A 27,933-nucleotide genomic window follows, 5' to 3' on the forward strand; every position below is an offset into this window, starting at 1 on the left:
AGAGACAGAGGTAGAGAGAGCGGGGCAGAGACACAAAAACCAGTCGAAGATAAATGAACTTGGTTAGGTGATGAGGACTAGAACAGGAAAGGAGCAAAATAAGACATGAGTGAGCATAGAGTTCAGATAAACAGAGAAAAGTGAGGTGCATTTAAGAGGTAGAAGAAGTTAGAGACAGGAGAAGCTTCTATGACTCACTGGAGACTTTGTCTCTCTCCCTGGAAACCTCTGAGCCAGCTTGGTGGCACTGAGCACTGGTCATTTCTGTCCTCATGTTCCTCTTGACAGGTTCCTTCCTGGAAACACTCATTCTGTACCAGAAGTTCCTGGAAAGGCTCTGGAAACGTTTCCAGATACTCTTCCCCTTGGGTCATTCCCCTAGCCCCCCGGCTCTCACTTGGCAGGCTGACACATGGAATGGGCCTTTGTGTACCCAAAATTCACTCAACTGCATTCCAGCAGTGGACAAGCAGAAGTCCAGCAGCTTCCCTCTGCTTGTCCACTGCTGGGGTGCAGTTCAGTGAATTGGCCTCCATCTACTCCTTTCCCCTGAAATGCTTTCGCTACGGCCTTTGTGTCTACCTCATTAAATCACTGCACCATTTGACGCCTCCTCCTGTGGGTACAATTTCTACAAATCACCTCCTGTTTCTCCCCATCCTGGCCTTCCAGTACAGGCCTCTTCCCAGCCCACTGGTGGATTGAGTGCCCTGTGTCCTTCCTCCCAAGAAAGCTAGTCTATAGACATCTCCACGCTCTCCTCTTGGCCGTGGCTAATGACTTAAGCGTTTCAGAGTTGTTTTATTTCCCTGCAGCCCCATACAAGCAACTTCATTAAGAAGACCGTATGCTCTGCTGCGCTGAGCTGCCACAGGAATCAGACAGCAGGAGCTGAAGCTGCTTAATGAGGCCCATGGGCCACCAGGCCACCTGTCTCTTGGTGTGGGGGAGGGGGGCATCCATCTGCCCTGCTCAGACCCTCATCCTAACCACCGCAGAGTCCCCCTCTTTCTGTTGCATCTTCCTCCTTCCCGTGCCCACATCAGGAGGCCCCTGATCAGTCCTGAAGGGGAAAGTGATCGGAAGGGGAGTGAGTGCCAGGCTGGGCCTGTCGACCCAATATTGAGTTCCAATGTGGGAGAAAGAAGTCCCACCTTGCACAGTGGACTCCCAGAAGTCCCCGCTTCCCCCAACCCCAGTGCCCACTCAGCTGCCAGCTGAATTGTGCCAGTTCTTGGAGCTCTGGCTCTTCTGTCCATGACACAAGGACTTTTCAGACTCCTAGGCTGTTGTAAAGATCAAATGAATTAATATACGTACAAATTTGAGATCACAGCCTAAAGAACAGTCCTCCATAAGAAACATTGCTAATGCTAGTATTGACTCCTGGACTCTTGAGCAGTCTAAATGCATTAGGATATAAGAAGGACATTTAAAAATAAAAAGTCAGATTGGGCATGGGAGTATACACCTACAACCCCAGCACTCAGAAGTCTGAAGCAGAGTTCATGATCAGCCTGGCTATATAGTGAGACCCTGGCTCAACCTCTCTCCCAATATCCCTACAAAAAGGCATCACCTTCTATCTGCTCTGTAAAATCCCCCTGCACCATCTTTCAACAGCCTCGAGCAGCCCTGTGAGCCTATGGGTTATCCTGTTATCCAAGTCCAGCCCGGAGGGGTGGAGACTCCAATCTGGCACATGTTTCTACCTGCTCCTCTTCTCTTCTCTCATGCTTGGGGCACAAGACTCAAAATGGGGGCACCCCAGCTCAGGCCCCCCTTCCACTCCATGGCAGCATGGTCTCATTCTGGGTATCTTTGACAAGCTCTGGCCTGCCCCTGCGTGCCAGGTTTGTGGGCATTGGTTTCTGCACAGACACTGTGAAGGATTCTGTGGGAACCCTAAACAACCCACCTCATAATATGGATCCCCACCTAGGAACCCTGGCTCCATCCCACCCCAGCCCTTGCCACTGGGGGTCTAGCCCCCAGTGTCCTCTGGATGTGTCATCTGACCATCTTGACCAGTCCTCTTGGTCCACAGAAGGTAAACTACATATTGCCACACACACTAGAGGCATGCCAGGCTCCCTCCCTGTAGGGACAGAGTTCAGGCCAGCTCATCCACTGGCAGCAGATGCTGAGAGCTGTGTCTGTTTCATAGGTGCCTAATCTCTCTTAGCTATTGCTCCAAGGAATATCACCAAAACTGAACCTAAGATGGCATTTCTTCTGTCTGGCCCTTGCTCCCTGAGCTGCGATCCAGGGAGGAGGGCTCAGTGAGGGCTGGGGTATGACAGGGCCTCAGACGAAGCCCCAGAGAGCCACCAGGCTCTGCCCATCATTGGCTCTCCTGGAGAATGGGGTACTCAGTGTCTTTTAACCCTTATGTTGGGCTGTGGTTGCTAATTCTAGAGCTTTGAGGAAAATCCCACTCAAGTTCCTTTTCATCATTGCTATCAATTTAGGGAAGACGCAAGAGTATAAATTGAAAAACAATGAGGTGAGCCACGTGTTGGTGGCTACTCAGGAGGCTGAGATGGAAGGATCCTAGTTTGAAGCCAGCCCAAGCAGAAAAATCTAAGAGACTCTTAACTCCCATTAACCAGCAAAAAGCTTAAAGTGGAGGTATGGATCAAGTGGTAGAGCAACAACCTTGAGCAAAAAGCTAAGGGAGTTTGTGAGGCCCTGAGTTCAAGTTACAATACAAGGAAGAAAGAAAGAAAGAAAATGAAAGAGAGAAAGAAAGAGAGAAAGAGAGAAAGAAGGAAGGAAGGAAGGAAAGAAAGAAAGAAAGAAAGCAGGCAAGCAGGCAGGCAGGCAGGAAGGAAGAAACAAAGAAAGAAAGAGAAAGAAGGAAGGAAGATGATAACAGGGGTCTGACCATCATAACATCAAAACACTAAAATCAGTCCCTGAGATCCGCACGAAATGAAGGGTGGTTGGGGCAGAGCCTGGACCAGTCAGCATGACTCATGGGGAAAGCTAGAAACATACAACTTCTGTCGGCACAGGTCAAAACTAGGCTCACCACCCATGGTCTGCTGTTGCCCAGGGGCCTGCAACACCCTGGCTACACCACACTTTTCCAGCCCTCCAAGGGAACCAGAAGTTCCTGCTGAGGTCTAATTGAGTCCTGTTAGGTCCACATGGCCTTGGGAAGCCCACTAAACTCCTCTGAGCACCATTTGTGGTGCTCAGTGAGGAGTGACCTATCCTTTACATGCTTCTCTCTCACCCCCCACAGCCCTTGCCTACTTCTACCTAAGACCACAGCTGTCCCCCTCCCCCTCTTTCTGTAGACATTCCGGTGGCCAGTGGCCAGCAGCATTGACAAGAATGAGATGCTGGAGATTCAGATTTTCAACTACAGCAAAGTCTTCAGCAACAAGTAAGTATGGGGTCAAGCTGGAGGGGCCTGTCCTGCTCTTAGTCTACCTCTCTTTGGATTTAAAATAGGGACCTATCCTCCCAGCTTGTTTGGGATCAGTCTCCAAAGGCCTAGAGGTCTTGAGCTGCAGAGCAAGGTGCTTTTCCTCAGAGAGCTTCTGTTGTGTGACATTAATGCTCTACCACCAGGTGTTCAATGTCTGTGGTTTCCATCTTTCTCTCTGAGTGACAAGCAGAATTCAGAAAGACTTGAGCAGTCTAGGATGATGGCTAAATACAAGAAATGTCTTGTATTCAAAAATTAATTGCTCATATTGGGCGCCCATAGTTCATGCTTGTAATCCTAGCTTCCCTAGAGGCTGAATCTGAGGACCAAATTCAAAGTCAGCTCAGACAGAAAAGTCCATAGGACTTGTATCTCCAATTAACCAATAAAAAGCCAGAAGTAGAGCTGTGACTCAAGTGGTAGAATGCCTTGAATGAAAAAACGAAGGGACAGCACTCAGACCCTGAGTTCAAGCCCCCGCCCTAGCACAAAAAAATTTTAATTGCCCTTATACAGGCTGGAGAGGGTCGTGGTTAAACTGCAATATGTCCCAAAAGGTATGGAGATATTATCTTAATGAGGGCTCAAGATGATCTAAGTGAATGTGAGAGGTGAGGGCTCCACTCCTCTCATATGGTTGCAGAGAGCTCTAGTAGATGACTCCTATGGTTGTCTACAGGAAGGGATTCTGTCTTGCCTTATGACAAGTGAATACTAGCCTGCAGGAGAAAGTCAGAGAGGACACACATTCAACCATTCATCCATCCATCTATTCACCCATCCATCTATTCATCCATCCATCTATTCATCCATCCATCTATTCATCCATCCATCTATTCATCCATCCATCTATTCATCCATCCATCCATCCATCTATTCACCCATTCATCTGTCCATCTATACACCATTCACCCATCCATCTACTCATCTATTCATTTATCCGTCTGCTCACACATTCACCCTTACATTTACTCATTCATCCATCTATCCATCTACTCATCCACTCACTCATACATCTACTTACCCATTCACCTATCCATCTACTCACCAATTCACACATCTATCTACTCATCCATTCACATATCCATCTATTCATCCATTCATCTATCCACCTACTCACCCATTCACCCATCCATCTACTGATCCATTCATCTATCCATCTACTCACCCACTCACTCAACCATCTACTTACCCATTCACCTATCCATCTACTCACCAATTCACACTGAGTAGATTCCATCTATCTCTCCATCTACTCATACATCATTTCATCTTTGCTTCCATCTTTCCAGTTATTCACCCAAACATCTACTGAATAAATATTCTGTATTGCAATAGTCCCTAGAAGTACAAAAATGGAAGACTAGGGCATAGTCCCTGCCCCCAAGAAGGTTTTCTTCCATAGGAAGGGGAGGGAGGGGACTATGCCTAGATATAACATCAGGACCAGGATGCATTTCCAGAAGATAGCAGATAGCTGGAAGGTGGCCAGAGCTCTCCAACCAACATGCTGTCTCAGGAGGTGGTAGCTCCTGCTACTGGGAGAGGGTGAGCCTTGAAGGGCCACATTGAAGAGGGAGCTCAGGCCTGCGGATAGGATTACAGGGAAGATATTTAGATGCCTCTCAGGATAAAGGGGTATCACATCATTCAGACAGCTGCATCTGGTACCTACAATAAAGGCTGGTAAGAGACACCCCTCCAATGACCCCCAAGATATGCAGATGACTTATAAGGATAGGAACTAGGAACAAGAGAAGGGCCAGTGCATACCAAATGGACATGGAGGAGAGGCAGGATAGAAGGCCAGGAAAAGCATCTAAGAGCCCCTGCAGCTTAAATCCTTTACTGGTCTGCTAGACCAGACACATACAGGTTGAAAACTCTGACCACCTCTACACTCTTACTACAAACAAATCAGAAATGGAAGGATGGCCTGTGACCCAGTGGATATCCTAAAGGCTCAGGTTCGTTCAGAGGGAGAACAGAAGGGAGCGTGATTCCTATTCCAGAACCATCTCCCCTCTTTCCCCATGTAAGGGCAGGTGGGAAGCTCCACAAGGAAGCACAGGCTGGTGAGGAAGGATGCTGCTGTCTAAGAATAGGATAAGAGACACCACTTTGTGAAGATACTGGTCCATTGTGACTTGAGACACTTGGGGATGGGGTGCTTGGAGTCTGGTAGGGCTCAGCGATCCCCATCCAGAAGTCCAGGTTCTATTTTCCCAGAGCCAAAGGAAAGGGCCTAGCTGGCCTACCCATTTGTTCTATGGATGTCTCCCATCAGACTCACATCTGATGACAGTCATGGTGGAAGGGAGGCAACGTTCCAGTCAGGGACTCGGATGCCTCATGTCTACTCAGCTGTCTGGAACTAAGGCTTCTGTCCAGGAATCTTGAGTTTCCATGAGGACGAGATGCTGGGGTCAGAGGATCTCATGCCTCTGCAGTGCCTGTCCAGAACCTTGAGAGGCCATGGCCTGCCCCAGCTTCCAGCCTCTGGGCTGATGAAGATGCTAAAAGCTGTGAATAATTCAAGAGCCAGGAGCAGAATGGAGGTCTGGCCTAGCTCAGGTCAGTTGACACCGGCTCCCAGGGGGATATAATGAATTATTGACAGGATTCTGGTGCCAGGTTGCTGCTCTATTGTGGTCAGTCTGTGGGCTGGCCATCTGTACCTGAAGCCTCCTCTTGGCTGAGTAGCTGAGAATCCAACCTCTGTCCAGCCTGCCTCGCTCCTCCATGTGGTCCCCTGTGAGGGGTGCTCTCTTTGTGGTTGGGGACCCCATTTGGACCAGAAGAGCAGTTGTCAGATGATTGGGTTCATTTCTAGATTCTTTACCTAACAGCCTGGGGAAACTAAAGCTCAGTGAGGGCTCTTGTCCAGGATCGTACAATGGGTTCAGGGCACAAGCAGATCTCCTGGGCAATGATCTGTCTTGCAGAATGAATGGCCGTGTACCTTCATTGCCATGAAAATGACTTGGCTGTTCAAGGGTCTGCATGCTCCTCCATGCTAAGCCATCCAGAGGAGAGGGACCTCACTGGACTGCACAGAGGGTAGCTGGGGTGGGCACGATCTCTCTGGGGTTACTCCAGGGGCAGGGCCCTTCCCTGCCTGCTTTAGCTCCTGGCTCTCCTGCCCCCATTCTCTAGAGACTCTCTGCGGAAGGTAGGCTGAGGGCAGCCTGCTGGGTGGAGCCACCATCAAGGCCTTTGCTTTGAAGCTGCATTTTTACAGTAAGCACCTTTTGGCTTAGAAAAGAGCAAATTCCATGAAGAATTTGGGGGGGGGAGGAGGTTCGGTCATGGGGCCTGAACTCTGGGCCTGGGCGCTGTCCCTCAGCTCTTCAGCTCAAGGCCAGCGCTCTACCACTTGAGCCACAGTGCCACTTCTGGCTTTTTTCTTTTTGCTTATGTGGTCCTGAGGAATCGAACCCAGGGCCTCATGCATGTAAGGCAAGCGCTCTACCACTGAGCCACCTTCCCAGCCCCCATGAAGAATTTTAATTCATACTTTTTGTAAGACTGAGGTATTGTCAACTATCCATTTCAAAGGGAGAGAGAGAGGGACAGAAAGAGGGGGGCAGGCGGGAAAGAGAGTTGCTAGTGGAACTTGAGATCAGGGCCTACTAGGCACTGTCCCTTAGCTTTTTCCCTCCAGGCCAGTGCTCTAGCACTTTGGTAGTTAGTTGGAGATAAGAATCTTATGAATTTTCCAGCCCAGGCTGGCTTTGAACTTCAGTTCTCAAATCTCAGCCTCCTGAGTAGCTAGGATTACAGGCCTGAATCTCTGGCCAGTGGCTTATTTTTTTTATTTTTGAGGGAAGTGTGGAACTGTTAGTATTAAAAAAAAAAAAAAAGTTCTGGGCTGGGAAGGTGGCTCAGTGGTAGAGCGCTTGCCTTGCATGCCTGAGGCCCTGAGTTCGATTCCTCAGCACCACAGAAGCAAAAAGTAAAAAGCTGGAAGTGGCGGTGTGGCTCAAGTAGTAGAGCGCTAGCCTTGAGCTGAAGAGCTGAGGGACAGCGCCCAGGCCCAGAGTTCAGGCCCCACGACCGGACCCAAAAAAAAATTAAAAAAAAAAAAGTTATTTCTTTTTTTTTTTTAAGTGCAAGTTCCTAGTGTCCCAGCCACACCCTTGGGGTTCGGGGACAACCACTGGCTTTGTGAAGTTCTACAGACAGAGCAGGGAGCAGCCTAGATCTAGAGTCAGAGCCCTTCCTGCGCCCTCCAGAGGCCAGGCTTGGTACTACAGTATGACATTATTTTGTTTGGGAGAAATAAACCAGGGCTCAACGCAGCTGGAGAACTATCCAGAATCACACAGATACTAGATAATGGAGCTCCCACATCTCATCCCCCCACCTTAGCTGCTGCTGGGTGAACCCACATACTGATCAGGGCACAAGAATGGGGGATTTGCCAGGAAGTGGACCTCAGCTCCCCATGCATTGAAAACAGTGGCAATGGAGTAACAGCCACTGTCACGGCCACCAGCACTTCTGGCAGAGGCTTAAAAGCCTCTGATGCTGAGATCTGTGCTGGACCAACTCCCCTCTCCCAGCCCTCCAAAGCCTTAGGCAGTGAAACCTGGATACCACCAGAGGCTTCTGGGAGCCCTTGCAGGGAATAGCTCCCTCCTGCCTCCTGGGGTGTCCTGTCACACTGCAGTACCTCTGTGGATCCTGAGGACAGTGGTCCTTTGGTTATTTGTTTGTTTGTTTGTTGCCAGTCCTGGGACTTGAACTTGGGGCCTGGGTACTGTCCTGAGCTTCTTTTGCTCAAAGCTAGCACTCTACCACTTGAGCCACAGCACTACTTCTGGCTTTTTTCTGTGTATATGGTACTGAGGAATTGAACCCAGGGCTTCATGCATGCAAGGCAGCACTCTACCACTGAGCTACCTTCCCAGCTCTCCTTTGGCTATTCTTGGGCCTCAAAGGATGGGGACAGATGGGCCTGAGTTCTAGCTCACAGAAGAAACTCACCAGGATAGCAACCTGAAAAGCTAGTCAGCAAAGTTTCAGAGTAGGTCAGAGATTCACAACTATACCCAAAGCACTACCTGGACACTTGTCAGAAATGCATATTCCCAGGCTGCATCTTACTTGCCAAGAGAGCCCCTGAAGGAGCAGCCAGTGGTGTGCACCGAACTCCGTGGAGCCTGTATACTATGTGGGGACTGCACATTAGAAGCTTGACTTGGGGGGTGGTGGGAGCACTTAATGCCGTGGAACCGGCTCAGGGCGCAGATTAGCACTACCTTGGCCCTCCCATCAGTTGTTACAGTTTGGAGGGCCATCTGTGTTCTGACAAGCACCTCAGTGATTCTGTTGGCACTGATTTGAGAGCTGCTGATTTAGAAGCAAAGGAGGTGAGATGGTAACAAAGCCAGTGTGTGCTTCCGTGCCCAGCCTTGAGTTTGGTTCAGCTTGCTTACTCAGTCAGTGCTTTACCACTTGAGCCATATCTCCATCCCAGCTTCTTTTGGAAATCAAGTCTCATAAACTTTTCTGCACAAGCTGCTTCAAACCACAGTCCTCCAAGTCCCAGCTTCCTGGGTAGCAGGATTACAGACATGAGCCAGCAGGCAGACAAAACTGAGACTCAGGAGCATTTCTCCCAAGGCCTTTCACCAGCTGAAGAGAGACCATGATGTGACCCATGCCTTCAACTGTGCTGCTCTGAGAAGAGTCTAGAAGCCTAGCTAGGCTTTGGAGTGGAGGAGTAGTGAAGAGTTACCCTCTGGTGGGTCAGGTATCAGACATGGCTCTGAGCTTCTGGAACAATTCATCCAACATGGCTGCCCCTACCATTTCCTCTTCACACAGATGGGAGGATTTTTTTTTGTTGTCAGTCCTGGAATTTGAACCTTGTACTTGCTAGGTAGACACTCTGCCACAGGAGCCATGATTCTTTTAGTTAGTTAGTATTTTTTTTGGTGGGGGGCGGGGGGTCCAGTCGTGGGGCCTGAACTCTGGGCCTGGGCGCTGTCCCTCAGCTCTTCAGCTCAAGGCTAGCACTCTACTACTTGAGCCACAGCGCCACTTCCGGCTTTTTTCTTTTTGCTTATGTGGTGCTGAGGAATCAAACCCAGGGCCTCATGCATGCAAGGGAAGCGCTCTACCACTGAGCCACCTTCCCAGCCCTAGTTAATTAGTCTTTACATAAGGCTGGCCACAGACTTGTGCTCCAGAAGTCTTAGTCTTTCTCCATGTAGGCATTTGGGGGCTGCTCAGTGGGGACTCAGGTGTACCCCACTCCTCATGTCCTACCCCATCTGTGGAAATCACTGATCCTTAGAGCCCTCCAGGGATAGAACCATGCATGTGTGTGAGGCATCATGAAGCAACCTTGACCAGCCCGACCCCTAAGCCACTGTCTCCAGTCTCCCTTCTTCTGCTCTTCTGTGGAGCTGCCCTGCCTCCTCTGCCATTCACAGGCTCATCGGGACCTTCCGCATGGTGCTACAGAAGGTGGTGGAGGACAACCACGTGGAGGTGACCGACACGCTGATCGATGACAACAATGCCATCATCAAGGTGGGTTTGCCCAGAGCATCCCTGGGATGGGGGTCACCTAAGGGCTGGCTTCACTTCCACTTCCTTTCTTCCACATGGAGAGTGGCCCGAGGATTGATCTATGTGTGTTGATGGGAGGGTTGGGGAAAGACTCAGGGAGACTCTGCCGGAGCCGCTCGGCCTGATGGCCAACTTAGAACCCGTAAAGGCAAGCTGTACTTTTCAAGTAGACCCCCTCCCTTCCTACAGTAGCAGTGCCGGGAGAGGTAATGGGGCTGTCCTCCTTTCTTTCAGGAGGCCTACTTCAGCAAAGGCCAGATTGAGCTTTCCAGAGTCTGCTCTACATATCCAATGTGGCTCTTCCTGAGGCTAGACCCTCCACACAGAAGGGCCCTCATTTTCTACTTTATCTGTCATACCCCAGCACATCTGCATGGGCACGTGTACACTAGCAGTGTGCGGCCCAGTGTTCAGTGCTCTTCCCAACAAAGGAGGGCAGGAAAGCCCTGCTCTGCTCTGCCTCTCTGAGCCTGATGAGTTCCTCTGTGACTGCTCACAGGCATTTGGTATGGTGGTGAGAAACCTGGCCCCTTCGTAAGACTTTTGGTTAGATCACTTCTAACTGTGATGCACAAGCTATGCATCATCTGCAAAGTGACTAAAGTATGCATTGTCTTGAAGACTGAGAATACACAGGAAGTACTGAGAAAGTAAGCATATAATAGGTGCTCAATATGTATGTAAATTAGCAGCTATTATCTCCAATCTCAGTTTACCCACATGTAAGTAGGGATCTACTATGATCCACCCCTCCCCATAAGATATGGCCTTACACAGTACCGTACCAGACAGACATAGTGGGGGGAGGGAGGAGCAGGACTATAGCTCCTCTGAAAAGTGTTCTGATTGGGGCAGAAATTCCCACCGTGCCTGGCATTTCAAGACCCTTCTGAGCTTGGTATGAGGGCTTCTTGAAGTCAGGGAGTGAGGTTTAGCCACGAACACAAGGGAGAAAGAGATTCAGAAGCCACAGTACCAGTGGGAATGAAAGGGTTGGAGGAGAACATGGTGGCCTGTATGAAGAGAATACAGTGTCAGAGGTGAGATGAGAAAGAACCAGGATGTGGGCAGTCACACCTATACTTCTAGAATCCCACTTAGGATCTCTACCCAAGGGGCAAGGGAGGGAGGTGAAAGGATCTACTGTACAGATCATCTGGCTCATATACCAATGACCTCTGTTACCCATTTAATGGATGGGAATGCCAAGGTCCTGGATAAGGAGTGGATTTGTCCAAGGTCAGAGAACAGAGGCATTCCTGAGACAACAGGGCTTCCAAATCCAGGCCACCATGTTGTTTCCATGAACATATTTGGTCACATCAGAGTGGTCACACTGGCTTAGGGTAAAAGTCATCAGACTTGGATTCAGGTAAGCAGCTTTAAATCCCAGCTTCAGCACTTCCTATGTGACTCCAGGAAAGTAACTTAACTTCCTCATATGCTGGGTCAGAGAAGTTGGAGCCTTGAAGTCAACTGAGTCTATGTGAAAGCACTTTAGCATGGCATCTAGCAAAAAGAGCTCAGAAAATGGGTGTGCATTGCTTTCCCTTTGGGAAACCCAAGCCTGGACATTAGGTGGCCTAAACAGAGGGAAGACTGTCTATCAGGACATGAGAGCAACTTACCCCAGATCGGTGTCAAAGGCAACTATGTCTGGGAAACTTCCATTCACCATGTGTATTGAGGAGGAAACTTGAGCCTTGCTGTACATGGCAAGAAACTAGAGATGAAGTAGCCCAAAGACACAGATCACTCACTTGTTAAGCTGTAGTCTGGCTTTGGAGTTCTACTTTCCACAAAGGAGAAGCCCAGGACATTCCCAAGATCGCCTCCTTCCCGAAGAGTGGGAAAACAGGAAAAAGTGCTGGTTTCAGACCTTTCTAGGGAGCCCAGGGCCTGGGTCCTCTCCCCAATGGTTTGTCTTATTACCAGGGAGACCCCTCTGGTGCATGTATATAGCCCCAGTTCTGAAGACAAGGAAGTGGCCTAGTTTTAGGGGCACTGAATGCACTCTCAACTGTGTATATAGTAGACTCAGAGCACTGCCCCAGGCACAGGTGACCAGAAGTGGGTGGAGCTAAGTGCAGACAGATTAGGGACCAGGTCTACTAAGCTGCTGAGTCTTGGTTTTCTTATCTGCAAAGTAGAGTGGAGGGGTGGGATTCCCACCTAGCCTTCTTCCTGTGAGTTGCAGTAAACACCCCTAATGCATCAGAGAACCCAGGACTGTGACTGTTTATTGCTGCCCCAGCTACTCACAGCCTCTCTCTCTCCCTCCAGACCAGCCTATGTGTGGAGATCCGCTATCAGGCCATGGATGGCACAGTGGGCTCCTGGGATGATGGAGACTTCCTGGGGGATGAGTCTCTTCAAGAGGAAGGGAAGGACAGCCAAGAGACAGATGGGCTACTTCCCAGCTCCCGTCCTGGCTCTCGGCCACCAGGCGAGAAGAGCTTCCGGAGGTAACAGGCTAGACCCTCCGTGTGCCCACTGCTCCCAAAGACACAGGGGGGAGATCTGGAGCTCCTGGAAGGCCTTCTGGGCCTTCACCCAACCCCAGAAGCTACTGGGGAGGCAATTTAGGGAGCTCAGATCAAGCTTATGGGGCCAGGCCTCCCCCAAACCATCAGGGAAACAAGGAGAGGTTGAGCTCTAACATGAAGGAAAGAAACGAGGCCTTCTGCCCCTTTGGAGAAATGGGAATTAGGAGCAAAGAAGCCTCTGGCTTTTCTGATCTAAAACCTAGCAGTGCCAACCAAGGGCAGATAGCCTGGTCTCCACCCTGGCCCAGTGAAAAGAGACCCAAGGCCTCTTCTTGCCGGAGTGAGGCCAATATACCAGTTTGAGCTCAGTCTGCCCTCTGCTGAGAAGAATAGGTCCATGTCCTGCAAATGTCCTGCCATACATAGATGGCAGGAAACTGTCCAGTCTGCTCTTTCTCCATGTGCTAGTTGTACTAAAAAGGAAATATACTTGCATTTGTGCTTAGAGTTCAGAGACAAAGTATCTAGGCTAGTGAAACAGGATCCATTGGTACCTGGTCCTTGAGGAGGGAAATGTGTGAGGTGTCAATAAGTCTAAATGCCTGGGCTGTGTTTTAGAGTAGTGACCCTCCCTCCCTTTGGAAGCTACTTGCTCCAATCTCCTTCCACTCTTTCCTTCCCACAACAAGTTTTCTCAGTCCTTATGTAGAAAAACATGCAGGTTCTCAATCTATGCGGTGGAACAGATGTGTTATAGTCCGACAAATAATGCTTTCCTTCTTTGGACTTGAACCACTTTCACCCCCTCCTTACTGCACACAACTTCTCCCCCCTCCAAGAACATAGCTAGGAATCTCTGGGACTCCAGCCAGGCCCCAGTGGCTCACACCTATAATCCTAGCTACTTGGGAGGCTGAGATCTGAGAATCCAGGTTCAAAGCCAGCTCAGGCAGGAAAGTCTGTGAGACTCTTATCTCCAATAAACCACTAGAGAGCCAGAAGTGGTGCTGTGGCTCAAGTGGTAGAGCACTAGCCTTGAACTGAAGAGCTTAGGGCCTGCACCCAGGCCGAGTGTTCAAGACACACGACTAACCAAAAAAAAAAAAAAAGAATCCCTGGACTGTCTGCTTCCATCTCTTCCATCTCTATTGATCTTTCCCCTTCCCCCACCAGCCCAGTTGTGGGAGAATCAAGAGGGTCTAAGAGAAGCAGGTTGTAGTTGAAGAGCCAAGGGCTGCCCAGACAACACTGATGATGGCAGATTCTTTGTCTTTCACAACACACAGGGTGGGGATCAAATTGCTAAGGAGAGGAGCAGTGGGGACATGAGATGCTGACACAAATGGCCACCACTGCCTGCATCTGCCACTTCCAGCTGAGGAAGAGCTGGGTGAAGCTGGTTCCAAATAGACTCAGAGAAAGGACTTTCAGAGGACAGCCCTGGCAGCTACAGGGGGACCATCAATTGCAGGGAGAGGAGCACTGGCCTAAATCAGAATGCTAAGTTCCACTAAGACCCCATAGACAGCAGCCATGGGAATAACTCTCCTGGGAGCTCCTGGAGGAGAAAGGGATGCCCCCTGTGAGAGCTGTAGCCCAGGTAATGCTGAGCCAGTTCCTCTCCAGTGTCCAAGGCTCCTCCTCTCTTTCTCCTTCCCTCCTTCGAAGCTTCATCCCCCACCACACACACTCACTGTGTGGGCCTTTCCAGGGCAGCCAAGAGTTTCTTCCCACTCTCTACAGAATACCCCCCCAGGAGGCAACACACTGTCAGGAGACAGTGAGATACAATAGGGAGCGCAGGGCTCAAGTCCCAGCTCCATTGTCCAGAGCCCCACTGTCCTATCTGTGAGCTGGCCTCCCTCATGCCGTCAGAGGTGTAAGGAGGAACTGAGATGAGACACTTCCGTGGTGCTAGGCATGTGCTAGATGCCCGGCCTTCATTTCCTTCTTCTCCACACACCCCTATTGCCAGGCACCATTGGCTCACGCCTGTAATCCTAGCTACTCAGGAGGCTGAGATCAGAGGTTGGCAGTTCAAAACCAGCCTGGGCAGGAAAGTCTGTGAGAGTCTTATCTCCAGTTAACCACCAGGAAGCTGGAAGTGGAACTGTGGCTTAAACAGGTAGAATGTGAGGCTTGCTGAAAAAGTTCAGGAACAGTGCCCAGGCCCCGAGTTCAAGCCCCATAACTGACCAAAAAAAAAAAAATTCACACCCCAATTGTTTCTACCCTGAACAGTGTGTCATCTTGGTCCATTGTGCTATTGTTTAGTCCTGTCTCAGTTCTCCCTCCCCCATCCCTCCCCCGCCCCCCGCCCCGTTGGTTGTGAGGCTTGAACTCTGGGCCTGGGCACTGTTCCTGAGCTTTTTCGCCAAGGCTAGCACTCTACTACTTGAGCCACAGGGCCACTTCTGGTTTTCTGGTGGTTAATTGAAGATAAGAGTCTCACAGACTTTCCTGCCTGGGTTGGCTTTCAACCATGATCCTCAGATCTCAGCCTCCTGATTAGCTAGGATTACAGGCATGAGACCAGCATCCAGCTCCATCTCAATTCTGCCACGCCATCCTATACCATGGGCTTGTCTAATGCTGCCCACTCAGGAGATTCAGCCACTTTGGGCAAGGTCAAGGGTCTTTCTCATGTACCCCTCCCTTCCCAGAGAAGAATGAATTACTAACCTCACGTCTATGTTGCTGTAATGCCTGGAATCAGACTTCTAGCTTCTTGCATGTCAGCATATCTCTACCCCAATGTAGAAAGAGATTTCAGCTTTTAACACACACACACACACACACACACACCAGTACCTGTGTTTGCACACACATTCTTCACATGGTACCGAGGACTGCATACACCACTGGGTGCTGGGCTGGGTAGCTGACACTGTTTCTAGGAACCATGTCTTAGAAAGAACAAAGGAAGGAGCCAAAGCTTTAATCTTGCAGGTGAATTCTAGAGCCCCTAGATTCTTTCATTCTGCAACTCTCTCCTCGTCTCTACCTGACCTTGCCCTCCTGCTGCTGCCCAGCCTCCTCTCTATGTCCCTGCCAGTCTGCTCTCTGCTGAGTCTCACTCAGAGGTAGGTAGTGACAGGGACCCCTCTTCTTGTCCTCCTTAGGGACATCCTGCAAATCCAGTGGAGATCTGTGGGAGTCAGGGACCGCTCTCCGATGCCTGGGGTGAAGGGCAGCTGGGCATAGGTACATGAAGAAAGAGCTGTATGAATATGTATGAACCTTTCTCACCCCAGGTGCTGCTTTATGGGTTCCCAGGGCCCCCAAAGAGCTAGAAAAATCCTTCCCTGCCTCCCTTCACCAGGTTGGGCCCAGAGCTGAAACGGTTCCTAAGACAGATCAGAGGAGACAGGGTCCACTGGCCATGCCTGGATTTGGGGGTTAAGTGGAACTCAGGAGATGTCTCTGGAACCCAACTACTCTACCTGAGGTTAGGGCCCCCACTGCAGTCCAGGGCTAAGGCCCGAGTAATCCCTGGTACTGTGTAACACTGGATCCCAGCAAGACCTAGAGTTCCCAGCAGGCTGCCATGTTGCTTCTCCCAGCCTGAGGACACTTAGCAACACAAGGAATGATCACAGTGGACGCTTAAGGAAAAGGTGGAGTTAAACTGAGGCCAAGAGCTGAGCTCAAACAGAGAGAGAACAGGCTGAGGAACAAGACACACCAGCCAGGCAGAAACACCAAAAACGCAATGTGAACTTAGGAGGAAATTCAGACTCATGAAGATCTTCTAGAAGGTCCAAAGTGAATGGAGGGGGAGGTCATTGTTTGCTGGCTACATGGATGGGGTAGCCTGTGCCTTTCATTTAGAAAATAGGACTAGGAGGATGAGATTTCCTCTTCATGAGATGGATGAATCAATTACAGCAGGGCCAGCAGACCTAACAGATTCAAGCACAGTGTCTTGCAGCTATTTGTACAAATGTTGGCTACAGTAATAATAGCAACGGTGGTAAAATCACAAGAGTATTCTCTTTTTTGCTTTTTGCTTGTTTGTTGTGATCCTGGGTATTGAATTTAAGGCCTTCTATTTGCTAAGCAGGCTCCTTTTTGCATTAGTTATTTTTTTTCTTTTTTTGTTTTTGGGTCCGGTCGTGGGGCCTGAACTCTGGGCCTGGGCGCTGTCCCTCAGCTCTTCAGCTCAAGGCCAGCGCTCTACCACTTGAGCCACGACTTGAGCCACTTCCGGCTTTTTTCTTTTTGCTTATGTGGTGCTGAGGAATCGAACCCAGGGCCTCTGGCATGCAAGGCAAGCGCTCTACCACTGAGCCACCTTCCCAGCCCCTGCATTAGTTATTTTTGAGGGAGGGTCTCACTGTATGTCCTGGCTGGCTCAGGGTGTGTGACCCTCTTATTTGTGCTTCCTGTGTGCTTCCTGGGGGTGACTGGCACATACCACTGCATCCAGCCATTGTGTTTTCTCCATAGCAGGGGTAACAGGTATGTGCCACCATACCCAGCCATTGTTTGAGATGGATTCTTGGGCAGATATCAAAAGTATGATCTCCCAATCTCTACCTCCCAAGTAGCTAGGATTACAGGCTTAAGACACCATGCCCAGAAGACTATTCTTTCTTCATAGAAGACAGCCTTTTTCATCTCCTTTGCTACTTTTAGAGAGTGTGGGCCCATGTGGACCCCCTTTCATGGCTCTAAGGCCTGGAGGGGCTGAGGCAGAGCCCCTGGCTATGTGAGCCGAATACTGACTTCTGAGCCAAGCCTAAAGGGACAGAGCTCACAGTTTATTGTTTAGAACTCCGTTTCCATCTTCTTGTGTACCTGTGCCCCTCCCAGATGATGTACCCACCCTTTGGGTTCCTCTAGTGTACAAGAACTCTCAGCTTTTTCAGGATTGAGGAGTTCTTTAAAAACAAAATCAGAAAGAAAATCCTTCCTTTAGAGCCTGACTTGATCATTCAAAGAAAAGCAGCTCTTAACCAGGCACCAGTGGCTCACGCCTGTAATCCTAGCTACTCAGCAGACCTTATAAGATCTGAGGATCACAGTTCAAAGCCAGCCTGGGCAGGAAAGTCCATGAGAGCCTTATCTCCAATAAATTGCCCACCCAGTCACCTCCAAACAGAGCTGGAAGTGGAGCTCTGGCTCAAGTGCTAACATTGAGCAAAATGAAGCTCAGGGATAGTGCCCTGGTCCTGAATTCACACCCCAGAACTGGACACAAACACACAAACAAACCAGTTATCCTTGAAGGAACAGGAAGGTAGGAACCAGTGAACCTCCCACTCAGTTTCCTACTGACTCCCAGAAGCCCCTGCTGCATTGGAACTAGCCCTGACAGAGGATCCTAATAGGAGCCCCCACCCCCAAACCAGCCATCCAGGTCAGAGCTAGGGTAGCCAAGACTGCCTCTCCTTCTTTGTCATTCACTTTTCTGCTCAGCAGTCTTAGCTAAGTTTTGACTAATGTTGACCCCTTTGAGTTACAAATCTGACCCACTGAGCCTAACAATGGTTAGCTGGCCACTGCTGGGCTTCGGTACACCGTTCTGAGGCCTGTCTGAATATGGCATCAAGTCTGTCTGGGCCAGGATAGTGTATGAGACACGGGTAGTGGTGGTCCACTTTCTTCTCTTCATCCTCATTGCCACAGCACAGGGACGCATTGAAAAAAACATTCTAGAAGGTTTACTGGAAGCCTCCCTAAAGCAAGATGGAAGACTCATTCTTCACCTGCTCAGAACCCTGGCATGGTAGCTCACTTTCTTCTCAGCAGCTGAATACCCTGCCTAGGAACCCCTCTCCCCCTCTCAAAGCAGCCTCAGCCCATTTTTCCTGGAGGTCCTCACAGCCTGGGAGCTCCTGTCCCCTCAAGGGGACCTGGGGATGAGATGGGAGAGGAGCAGGCCCTGGGGGAGGGCAGCCTCGGTTCTGACATCACCAGACCTCTTTCCTGGAAAGGAGGAGATCAGCTGAGCCTGGGGTCTTGGGACCCCTGCATAGTAGACTTAGGCTTGCTGAAGCAAAGGTGATGGGGTGAGGGATCTGTGGGACAGGAGACCCTGTAGGGAATGTGGGGGGACAGCAGGATCAGGGTCTAAGGCTGCAAGGGTCCACACCCTCTCACTCACGTCCCCTTGTCTCCATGTTTCTTCCTCTTACTCAGCAAAGGCAGAGAGAAGACCAAGGGAGGCAGAAATGGCGAGCACAAGTAGGTGTCCCAAGCCAGGGCGGAGCTGGTGGGTTCCGGCTCCTCACACAAGGCTGCAGAGGGTGGGCCGGGACATCTGCAAGGACATAGCAAGGGGCTGTCCTGGAGGAGCAGCAGACGCATGCGGGGTGAGGGGAGGTCTTCCCATCGCACCCTGGGGTGGGGACTCAGGGAGGGATAGGATAGGAATGGACAGAGAGCTGGGCCTTCTGATTTGCATTCTTGCTTTTAGCGGATTCTTCTCTCCTTTCTGTGTCCTGTTCCTCCTCCACGCCCTGCCTAGCAACCTCCAATGCTGCGGGTCAGGCCCCTAAGCTTCCCAGTGAGAGAAGGAATGCTCAAGGCCAAGGGTGAAGGGCACAAGGAACTAGTCACCGTGCTCCAGTCTAGACAGGACTGGGAAGTTAGACATACAGCCCTGGAGGCCCCAAAAAGGCAAGTTCTGGACCCTATCTGGCTGTAGGGTATGGCAGTGACATAAAGACCCAGAGAGCTAGAGAAATGACCATTCTCTGTTGGCCCGCACAATCTGCGTTCTCCACCAAAGGTTTCTAGGGAAAGGAGACATCAGAGCTGCCTGAGAGAGGAGAGGAGAAAGGGAACAGCCGCAAGGGGCTGACCAGGCTAGCAGCCTCCAGCCAGGCCTTGTAGGGCCCCCATGAGCACATTGTCTTTGAGGGGACTGGCATTATGTGGCATAGCATAAGAACTTTATGTGCAGGTCTGAACGCACCAGAGGAGGCCTCTGGCCAACCCCAGTTTCCAGATGACAAACCTAAGTTCCAGGGAAGGGCAGAGCAGACAAACAAAAACTCAGGGAATTTGACCTCTATCCAGCCCTCATAACTGACCCAGGAAATGGAAAGCACCTGACTGTACTCCAAAGTCAAGTCTTTTCCAATATAACCAGAAAGCTGAAAGGCCAGGGATGTGGTCTTTATCTTACAGATTGGGAAACTGGGTCCCAGACGTACTAAGATTTATTCAAACTGCGTCCCTCACATGTTTTTACAATGAGGATACAGAGGAAACACGACAATCGTGTCTCCAGTGGTCTGAGCTCATCGGGGCCTGAGGAATCTATGTATTGTTAAGATCCCAGGGAACTCTAGTCTTATCTGTTGCCTTACTGAACGCATATTGAGTTACAGTCATGCTTGTTACATACCAGCACTAGTCATGACAGCTCCATGCAGGGAACTGAGGAATGGAGGCTTTCACAGGTACTAAGTAAAGCCAGAGGCCTCAGGCAGAGCAGGTGGCAAGGCTTGAAGAGGGAACTAAGGAGCTGCAACCTGAGGCAAGTGGGAAATGATGGGGTTGCTGAGTGGGGGGTTCTCTGAGGGAGAGGCTCCAGCGTCTAGGTTTTCTCTGTGGCCACCTAGATATTAGAGGCTTATAAATGAAGCAAACGTTTCCAGTGGTGATTATGATGTTCAAAACAGCTTCTTGATGTCCAGGTCTCCAGTCTGTTCCCAGGCAGATACACACTGGCCTGATCCCTGAGGTGGGCCTCAGCTGGGGTATAAGGTACCTCACTGTGGAGCACATGGTACACCTGCCATACATGGGCCTACTTCATTCTAATTGTTTACTATCTCACATTAATGTCTGAGATAAAGTAAGCCGACATGTAGCAGTATTTTAATATGTAGAGCAATGGGATTACTGAAAGCATAGGAAATGGGATTTCTAAGAAGAGATGAAAGTCTTTTTTAGCCTGGGGAAAGGAAACTGGGAACATCTTGCAACAGCGATGGTGCTGCAAAGCAGGTTGGTTTCGATCTCCACTAAGGGGAGATGGATGGAAATAGAAGTAGCAATAAGGAAAACAACAATTAACCCAGAAAGAATGTGTGCTCCCCGATCATGTGGGACTGTAGGACAGGCTGCTGTGGGGGAGATGGGAAACATATTTCTAGGATGCTGGTTTTTTTTCAACTTTGCAAAAAGAAAAAACAACAACAACAGAGAAACCAACTTTCCTGGCACTCCTGGCATTAGGGCGAATACTTGAGGGTCTCCCAAGCCCTTGGTACAACAGAAATGTGTATAAACAGGCCAGTTTGAAGTCAGCATAGTTCTTGTAGAAAGGATCAGTTTGAGCTAGAGATGAAGCTCAGGGAGAGGGTACTGGCCTAGCCTGCACAAGGCCCTGGGGTAGATTTCTAGCACTTACAAAAAAAAAAAAAGGAAGTGGTGCTGTGGCTCAAGTGGTAGAGTGCTCACCTTGAGCTGAAGAGCTGAGGGACAGCACCCAGGCCCAGAGTTCAGGCCCCATGACTGACAAAAAAAAAAATCCATCGTGTTCATGTTCAAGAAGTTATTCAGATAACTGAAATCTAAGATGCTTTCTAAAACACTTGCAATTACCTCTACTTGGGGTATGGAAAGTAGAAGAAGCCCATGAAGGGAAACATGCCCATAAGTTTTGAAAAACAATACGAAGAAATACCACAGACATGCCCCTACTTCTCTTAGGAGTTTGTGTATCCCAATTACCTGAGGCTTGAGCAGAGGAGCTCTGACAGTTCTAGCTTACGCTTCTCAAAGGACAGAAGCCTAGAACAGGAAGTGGAGGCAATAAACAGTTCATTTGCAGTCATGCCCTTCTAAGTCACAACTTAAAGCAACTCAGGTCACCAGGAGACTTTGGGTAAATGTTGCAGGTCCCAGTGAATACCAGGCTCTTCCTTAGGACCCTGAGTGCATCACACAGTCCCAGTAACACACTTCTGAGTCATAGAATGTGCAAAGAAATCATTAGATCCATAAATGAAGGATTTACAATGAGTGCACTCCTTGTAAATGTCTTTTCTCAAGAGAAATACCAATGGAATGTATCATTTTGTGACTGAATGGAGCAGCAGGAAAAGCACAGGTGATTCTAGATCTTCAAGGGTTCGTGACAACAGAAATCTAATCAACAAAGTACATTTTTTTTGGAAATTTGAGTCTTTAATGCAAATGGATAATCTGCAAATTTTTCTGATTAAATGAACATTTATTTTTCAGTTCTTCTTTACCCTTTGCCAAGTACAGCTAGTTCTGCTCTCCAGGACCTGGTGAGCAAGAAGGGCTTTTTTCTGTAGGGAACTCCCGACATCTTGTCATCCATCCACTCCTGTTATTCATCAGACACTTACAATGGGCAGTGGTGGCAATGACATCATGCTCTGGGGATGACGACAATAGCAAATCAAAGAAACCAACAGAGGCAACATGCCTATAGTAAGATTCTGGAAATTAGGTCCACTGCTTCACATTTTCCAGTTTTTCATCAATGAGCACGTGTGTCATTTTGAGATATGCCCAGGCACACAGGAGCACAGCTAATAGCCCTGCCTCTTCAGATGGTTAAATCATACAGAGGGAGGAGGAAGGAGGTTCTTCCTTGAATTGTTTCGGAGTATAGTTTTTAAAAAGTCTCCATCTTTACTTCCAAATATGTTCAGTTTAAAGAATAATGTGACTTCCAAATTCAAGAGTCATAACTGCCCAAGGGGAGGGGTGTCTCAGGCTGCTGCTGCTGGGCAGGTCCCATGTCAGGATGTTGAGCAGTCAACTTCTCTAAAAGCAGGGCCTCTTTAGACCTGGGTCTGCCACCTCAGAGTGCTTTCCTGGGGTAGGGAGCCTCCCTGGCTGGCTGGAGCAGGCTACTGTGGTAATGGTATTGTATGTGTGGGTATAACATAGAATGGAGCTGGAACTCTAAGGGTAGCCCAGCCCAAGGGTGACCAAGAAGGGATTGTACAAAGGCAAACACTGAGCTCTCCCAGAGACTCCTAGGGAATTTAGAAATCTTGGAATATTGAGGCTGGGCATCAAGGAATCCCAAATGCTGAGACAAGAAGGGACAGGTGGGGGCACATGGGATAGATGAAGAACCCATGCTAGCCAGGCTTCCTCAGGCAAGTCCTGAGGTCGGGGTTAAAGTACAGCTGGAACCCTTTCCTTAAGCCTTCCCTTCAGGGAGATATTCTGGGCATGCCCAGCTCCTTTCTTATCATCACACTCACTGATCTGCTCCATCTTCTATCACCAACAATTTAACGTTTTTCACGGTCATGTCCCGAATGTGCCTCGTTATTTTTAAATCAGCTTATTCTCTGTGGGACTCTTTTATTTTAGTCCTCAGAGGTAATTTATTTAAATCTGGGTTTCTTTTTCTTTCCTTTTTTTTTTCTTTTTTGGTCAGACATGGAGCTTGAACTCTGGGCCTAGGCACTTGTCCCTCACCTCTTCAGCTCAAGGCTAGCGCTCTACCACTTGAGCCATAGCTTATGTGGTGCTGAGGAATCGAACCCAAGGCCTCATGCATACGAGGCAAGCACTCTACCACTGAGCCACCTTCCCAGACCCGAATCTGCATTTCTTTGATTATAAGCAAAATCAAACATGTTTCATAATATTATTATAGATATTTATATTTTCTTCACTGGCAATTGCCTATTTGTAGCTCGTCCTTTTGTTTCTTCTTCTGTGGGGCTCTACAAATAATGTCCCAATCTGCAAATGGTGCAGGCACTGGAAGACCTACAGAGTTCAGGCCCTACAGCCTTTTTGCCAAAATCCCCAATGGTAAGGATGGAGTCTCACTCCGAGTGTAGTCAGAGAGCAATGAGACAAAACAGCCAGGACAGAGTGGAAATACCACAGGCCTAGGAAATGGGAGTGTCCTACTCCCCTCCTACTGCTGCCACTAACACGGTATTTTCTCCTCTCTTCACCTGCGTTTTACCATTGCTTGGGTGAGGGAGAAACAGCAATCCTTATAGGATTGGTAAGAAAATGAGCTTTGGGTGACCTGTATTTGCTCAAAAAAGTTATATAATCTCTCTGGGGCCATTTCATATGTTTTATATGCATGTGTGTACAACTTATCTCCTCTTAAGGTTATTTTTTAGAGGATTCCAAAGACACCAGTTTTCCTTTTGTAGAGTCCCTTCTTTCACTTTCTTCCTAGGTTACACCCCCAGACAATGGGGCCCCAGAGAGCAGGCGCATGGTGCCACACCAGCCTTCTTTCATTCCTTATAGGAAATCCATGGACATGCCAGTGACCTGGCATCTATGAAAGGACTGATCCTTGCTTACCCCTCCCCAGGAGACAGACAGACCCTGCTCTGCATTTAAACAGGATATGGCCAGGTTCAGGGAATAAGGCAGGCTCCCCAATCCTGAATTGAGGAGCATGAGATTTCCAGACCATCTTTCCATACACAGAAGGGTTTTCTCCAACCTCACGTTAGTTACATACATACAGAGCAGAGATGGAGGGGTCTTAGAAGCCACTGTTAAGCCTCCACAGGGAGATGCAGACCCAAAGTTGGTGGGCTCTGCTGTAATCCAGCCAGGGATAGGCTAGCATCCACTCCCCTTACCCCCCCCCCCACCATGGGCCTACAAAATGACAGCCACACCCAAGAGGAGGAGAATGGGAAGTGGAGGGAGTCAGATATCCCACTCATACAATATGGATGGAGTAATGGAATACTGCACCTTACCCTGCTGATCCTACTCTTGGCCCCTCCTGGCTCTAAGGACCTCAGGCTGGGCTGCAGGGACATCACTGAAGGGCAGTGAGGACTTCTGTCCCCACCCCAGGGCCCCCTGACTGCAGACCCTTCACCTAGGGCACAAGGCCATCACCAAGCCAGAGGAAGAGGTAGGAACTATGGAGTCTGCCATAAGTTCCAGAGGGGTGGAGAAAAGGGGGATTCTGCAGTGGGGATGGGACAGCAATCAGGGCAAAACCGGGACCAGAGGGGCCAGAGATAGGTGGAAGAGGACTCATCTCCTCCGCTTACTGAGGAGCAAGGGGAATCCCAGGGCACAGAGAGGCTGGAGAGAGCCAGGCAGGCCGGCCTGGTGCATCACCTCCCACCTCCTCAGCCTCTGCCCCTGCGATTTACCCTGCACCCTGCTCTTCAACTCTGCTGCTCTGTCTCCAGCTTCTGGCTTTCTTTTCTACCAGCTGAGGCAGGTGCAGGGACCCCGAGGATGAGCTTGGATACGTTGCGAGGCTCAGACTGGATTGAGGGTGGGGGGCAGGCTTTTGTAAAGCCCAAGGCCCTGAAGCCCTCCAGGTATCGCCTCCTTCCAGCTCTAAGCCACCGCCCCAATTGGCTGGGGATCCCCCTCAATCTTGTGAAAGGGTGCCAAAGAGCGAGTAGTGGGTTTCCCCTCTGATTTGGGAAGTTGGACCCCTCGTATATCTTGGGGCCGGTAGGTAAGGAGTTGGGGTACCATTAGCTTTTCTGTGTCCCTGTGTTTGGCTCTTGTGTGTTGGGGTGTTTCCCTCGGTGGTCATCTCCCTCCACCTCACCCTGGCGCCCCCCCCCCCGCTCCCCGCAGAGCCGGAAGGAGTGTATTCTCCGCCATGAAGCTGGGCAAGAATCGAGCCCACAAGGAGGAGCCCCAAAGACAAGGTAGGACATCTCACCCTATCCTGGTCCCTTGCAATCTGATCTCCCTCCAACTCCTCCCAGACCCGAGCCCAAACAGGCTTCCTCAAGATTGGTCGGCCAGAGCCAGGTAGGCGGGTCCTGGCCTCCCATTGGCTGGCGAGGAGCCAGGTCCTTGAGGGAGGGATGTTCCTGAAGGTGGGCAGAATGCCCAGGCCAGGTGGACCTGCGATAAAGGCTCTTCCTGCCCTCATTGCTCCCTAGCCTTCATTCTTTTCACAGAAGCCTGGAAAGTCTTAGAGAAGGGAATAGCAGATAATGTGGATTAGGCAATTCCCGCTTTCTGGGGTGGGTAAACAGACGGAAGAGTGCTTGTTGAATGGCAAGACCCGCTGGTCTGCCTCTGCTAATGTCACCTCGCCAGACTGGCCTCTGCCGCAGGCCCTGGAGGGCTGGAGAGAGGCCAGACTAGGTCTGGGAAGATGCAGTGGCCTGTGGCACTGGTCCCTCACAGAGCATCCAGCTGGAGGAAGGGCAAAATAGCTGTTTATGGGGGTGACAGGGAGGACACGTAGAAGAAAAGGGGGGAAAATGGGTGGAGAAGGAAGCTGTGTGTACCCCCATTGTATGCCCACCATCAGTGGCTCCCTGAAAGCTCCTGTGTGGACCACTGGCCCCAGACCCTCTCTCCCTCCCTCTCCCCCCCCTTTCCCCTTGCCACCCTAGCCACTGGATGAGACTCGAACCCACCATCTCTGGGTAGATTTTCAGAATCACTCCATTCCACTGGGTTAATACACACCAGTGCAGGGTTAAGTCCTAAATTGTATCTTCCAGTCACCATCTTCCCATGGGTCAGTGACTTCTTAAGTCTCACTATAACATGTGAATGCTGACTGTCTCATCAGGTCTTAACTATAAGGACTAGAGAGACATGTGCAAAGTGCCTGGTATTGTGCTGGGCCTGAGTAATAGCCACTCAATTAAAGGTAGCTATTGTAATGAGAAGTATGAAAACATGGGTTCTTTATCTCCTACCTTTTCCCATAAAGGATATTCAATGCTTTAGTGAGTCACATTTAATAAGATAAAAAATCAAGAGCAGACTCTCAATTAAAATAAATAGAACACGATTAGTGGTAAACACAACAAACATATAGGCTTTAATAGACTAAGTAGATTCTTACAAGTAAATTTCATATTTGACTCTGCTTTCTGCCCTTCCCTCTGCCCTCCTAACCTGTCCTTCCCCAGATGAGCCAGCAGTGCTGGAGATGGAAGACCTTGACCAGCTGGCCATTCGGCTGGGAGAGGGGCTGGATCCTGACTCAGTGTCCCTAGCCTCTGTCACCGCTCTTACCACCAACGTCTCCAACAAGAGGTGGGTGGACAGCAGTTTGCAGCCTCAACTGCCTCTACCCTGTCAGGAAGAGTAACACAGCCTTCTGGCCCAGGACAACTTCTTCCCAGAATTGCCCCTTTCTTCTTGTCCCTGGAGATCCTTCCCACCTCTCTCCCTGCAAAAGCAGAAAACAGCATCTGTGACCTATGCCCAGGTCATGGAGTTTCTCTGGGGCCAGCCCAGGAGTAAACCTGTTAACCTACCATCTGTTCCCCCGTTAACTTCTGCTTTTGATCATCCCTCTCTGTTGGGGGCACTGAGAGCAGCCAGTCACCATTCTGTTTGTCCTGCAGTGGCTGCTGACCACAATTCTGTCCCTCAGCCTTTTTGTAAGGTTCAACCATTGTCACAACCCCCTCTCCCCCAAAGCAGACCCTTCTCTTCAAGCCTGATGGTACATTCTCCTCCTCAGATCTAAGCCAGACATCAAGATGGAGCCGAGTGCTGGGCGGCCCATGGACTACCAGGTAGGTGGTGGACACCTGCAGGCTTCCTGCCTTAGAAACTCTGCTGTGGTTTAAGGTGTGCATTGTAGAGTCTGCAGACATATCTGGGGGTCAAAACAAATCACAATCTGAATATCAGTTCCCAAAGTAAGCTTGTTCCTAAATGGGATTCCTGGAAGTATCAAAGTGGACTGGTCCAAACTCAGGCAAGAGCTTTGTTTATTAATTCTTGTTGTGCTGTTAAAAATCCTGTGGGGATTTTGTGTCTAGCCCTGGATATCAGACAGATGATAGACCTGCAAAAACTATAAAGATACCAAGAAGAAACACACACACACACACACACACACACACACACACACTATTCATATAATTAAAATACAACCCCTTGAAGAAAGTTATTTGGGATGAGTTTTGACATTGTTGTTCTCTATTCTTCTGATGCTGGAAATAATGTCAACCGTAGTATCTTTTGATAGAATTTATACAACTTTTTTGCTTGTATGTCTTCTAAAACCAGAGACAAAAAGGTTGTGACAGGAAGGCGCTGACAGCTGTCAGGTGGGGAATGTGGCCACACAGCGGGCAGGACGGAAGAGAGCATGGCTGGTAGCTATGGGAACTGGGCCACAGCAACCTTAGCTTTGCAGGCCAAGGCCCTCAATCCTGACTCTTCTATAGTTGACCAAAGCTTGAAAGACAGAGTTATACTAACATGACACAATAAACAGGTGTAAAAACCAGGAGTATCTAATCCCTGTTGATAATGTAGAAGTAGGGTAGGGAGAGGGCAGCTCTCAGGAAGGCCTGGAGGACCCACCATTGCTCCAGATCCTTCCCTGAGGAGCTACCAAGACTCAGTTCTCAGTCAGAAGATGGAAGGGTATTCCTAGCATTGAGTAAGTATGCTGGCTGGCTGGGAAGGGAAGTTGAGGAACAGAGCTTCAGGGGACCCCTCTGGCTCCCCCTGTATTTCCTGCAG

At 49.6% G+C, this 27,933-nt stretch overlaps 1 protein-coding gene across 4 annotated transcripts in view; it reads left to right on the forward strand.

Moving 5' to 3' along the window:
• Otof (otoferlin) overlaps positions 1–27,933 on the forward strand; it is an 86,458-nt gene that overhangs the window by 22,823 nt on the left and 35,702 nt on the right. For 3 of the 4 annotated variants that reach the window (XM_013013556.1, XM_013013559.1, XM_013013557.1), the window contains exons 3-8: positions 3,306–3,394; positions 9,883–9,982; positions 12,305–12,486; positions 25,054–25,127; positions 26,358–26,484; positions 26,918–26,972. In XM_013013556.1, the coding sequence (XP_012869010.1) occupies positions 3,306–3,394; positions 9,883–9,982; positions 12,305–12,486; positions 25,054–25,127; positions 26,358–26,484; positions 26,918–26,972 (627 nt within the window). Of the gene's footprint in view, positions 1–3,305; positions 3,395–9,882; positions 9,983–12,304; positions 12,487–18,651; positions 18,697–25,053; positions 25,128–26,357; positions 26,485–26,917; positions 26,973–27,933 lie in introns of all 4 variants that reach the window. The other variant, XM_013013558.1, reaches the window with a different exon arrangement.

This window comes from Dipodomys ordii, unplaced genomic scaffold (assembly GCF_000151885.1).
Source record: "Dipodomys ordii isolate 6190 unplaced genomic scaffold, Dord_2.0 Scaffold20, whole genome shotgun sequence".
In the NCBI taxonomy this organism is placed as follows: domain Eukaryota; kingdom Metazoa; phylum Chordata; class Mammalia; order Rodentia; family Heteromyidae; genus Dipodomys; species Dipodomys ordii.